The 2,419-nt window shown below is 41.9% G+C and overlaps 1 protein-coding gene across 1 annotated transcript in view; it reads right to left on the reverse strand.

Annotated features, from left to right (window-relative positions):
• T265_10956 (hypothetical protein) overlaps positions 1–1,279 on the reverse strand; it is a gene marked incomplete at both ends in the record, with an annotated part of 4,773 nt that extends 3,494 nt beyond the window's left edge. The window contains one exon of the mRNA XM_009177478.1: positions 1,191–1,279. Within this exon, the coding sequence (XP_009175742.1) occupies positions 1,191–1,279 (89 nt within the window). The remainder of the gene's footprint in view (positions 1–1,190) is intronic.
• Between the last annotated feature and the right edge of the window lie 1,140 nt (positions 1,280–2,419).

Genomic DNA, 2,419 nt, shown 5'->3' on the forward strand with positions numbered 1-2,419 from the left:
AGGAAAAAACAGGAATGGTGCATGATTTCGGATAGTCGGGCAACTTGTGCAGCATTCGGTGGAGCGATTCCTTGTTAGCGGCATGGGTGAGGATATACACTCCTGATGAGACCTCATGAGGGCGAGACTCGAGTTCAGTATGGACTATCCGGGATAACTGCGTCAAGACAGGAGGACGACTGTTCAAACGAAAGTGAGGTGAACGTAGATTTTCGGAATATCGAAACAAAAAATACTCTCAGCCTGGTTGCTTCTGCTTATAGCCCACAGTAAACTTTCTTCAATCCAACATCTGCTCCTTTACTTGCGATTTATCAAATCAGCTGACTTATCAGGCACGCAACAACACAAAACAGTTTCACATAGCTTTCTAGCACACCTTTGAAATGAATGTCTCACAATGAAGGCAAGTTCTTCTATTGATTTTTATTGAGGGAAGGTGAATGCGTGCGCAGCAGAACAAAGTGAGGCAGCGCGCGCGCGCATCACACTGTGTCTATCTATTACGTTACTCAGTTATGCCGGGTCACATCAAATCTAGAGAGCTGATAACAACAAGCTTTAGATCAATGCGTAAAAATTTGATATAGATATCAGGGGAGTTTTATTCAGAGAGAGGGAGAAAGAGGGTGAATGAATACATACAAGGAAGGGTGCCGAAACTGTAAAGTTTGATCGCTATAAAATGTTCAGTTACCCCAATCACAGTGAACCCCAGGATATGCCATTTTTCAGCGACCTGAGCGATTCCCGAAACTAAAGGCTCCTGTTAGACATACTTCCCCCATGGGGTTTCGTGGCTTCCACAAGGTGTGATTTACACGGAAGAAACGTGCAAACGAAAATTATGCGATAATCTAAAAATTCTGTTTTTTGCTTTAATCCACAAACGTAAAGCGTTTCACAGATTAAATACCGTTGTCCTCTAACCGTCATAGAATCTGAAGAAAAACACGAAGCAATTTCCAGCACCTGTCTTCTGAGGTGGTCGATATTGACAAACTGAGATATAATTCTTGTGTGAACTATTAAATATTTCAAAACCGCATCGGCTGTAGTGATTACTCCTGTTTTGAGGCAAGCGACAAGAGTTACAAAACCAAGGATTCTAGACTGACTTTTTCAATATTTGTTATCCTTTACTTACCAAATTAGAATAAAGGGAGTAAAAGTAAGTAGGTGATACACACAGTAACTCGGGTGCGTTGCTCTCACGTTTGATACCATCATTAGTTCGCAAGTTTGAATGACCTGTGCTGCTTATTGGAATCTGGACCATATTCACAGCTCATTGATGACCGTTCCTTTCGACACAGTCTACTGTTTCTTACTCAGTTCTGTTCCCTTGTTTCTCTCAATGCCACAACGTTCACCTCTTTTTATACCATGTATTCCTAACCATGGAAAAATTCTTGGGCTGCAGTTCATCAATGACAGCCTATTCAGTCTTTTTGGTGGACGGAAATGTGGATTTCAATCCTACTTGCTCGTCAATTTTTCAACGATGCGGTACCACGTGATGATATCCAAACTTGCCCTCGTTCCTGTTCTAGGGGGTCTGAGGTCCGGACTTATCGAGGTTCGGCCTACCAATACGAGAAGCCATAGGTAGTAATGCAATATAAAGCCGAGACAACAGGCACATTAGATCTCTGGAAAAGATTCATTGTAATTTGGTAACCTTGGTCACCATGGCAGAAGAATTCACTGTGAATACTTACGGGAAACCGCGAAATGCTTTTGGTGAATGATGATTTTAATTTGCCACAGATGGCATCTGAAAGCTTCATAACTTATCGTCGGACACAGAGACCAATGGATGTTTCAACTTGAAACTTTGAGCATGAATCATCCAGTGCATTACAATTTATCAGGTTATTTACTAATAACAAATACAGGATGACCGTAATAGGTGGATTTTTTTATATTGAAGGTACGAATTGTGCTTTCGATAGTCTTGACACATCCGTTACTTCTTTCTACACTTTGAACTTTTAACTGCTTTTAAAAACCAAGGGTGCTTCACACGATGGCATAGTTTGATGTTGATCCATTACACAAAAGCTATACAGTAGGGGTTATTGGTAGTTCAGCTTTTAGGTGAAGGATTTCAAGATGAGGTCATTAAACGCTGTGCCGAATGAACACGTTCTCTTGCTTGGAGTTGATAATTCACTGGTGTTTAACATGGACTAGTGAATACCTGGTAACACACCCCTGTTCAGTTCAAATCCTGACATAGCCAACACTGAAATGTAACACCCTTTCCGTATCTAATTGTCAAGCTACCCGAAGGAAACACAAGGGTTGAGATACTGCCAGGTTGCCCAAGCCTAGACAGAGGAAGTCGAGAGGTAGAGGTCGGGTTCGGACCACTGACCTTCCGGTCGGTAGGTTCGTGTCCAAAACATTGAGCTAC

This window comes from Opisthorchis viverrini (genome assembly GCF_000715545.1).
Source record: "Opisthorchis viverrini unplaced genomic scaffold opera_v5_430, whole genome shotgun sequence".
NCBI lineage: Eukaryota > Metazoa > Platyhelminthes > Trematoda > Opisthorchiida > Opisthorchiidae > Opisthorchis > Opisthorchis viverrini.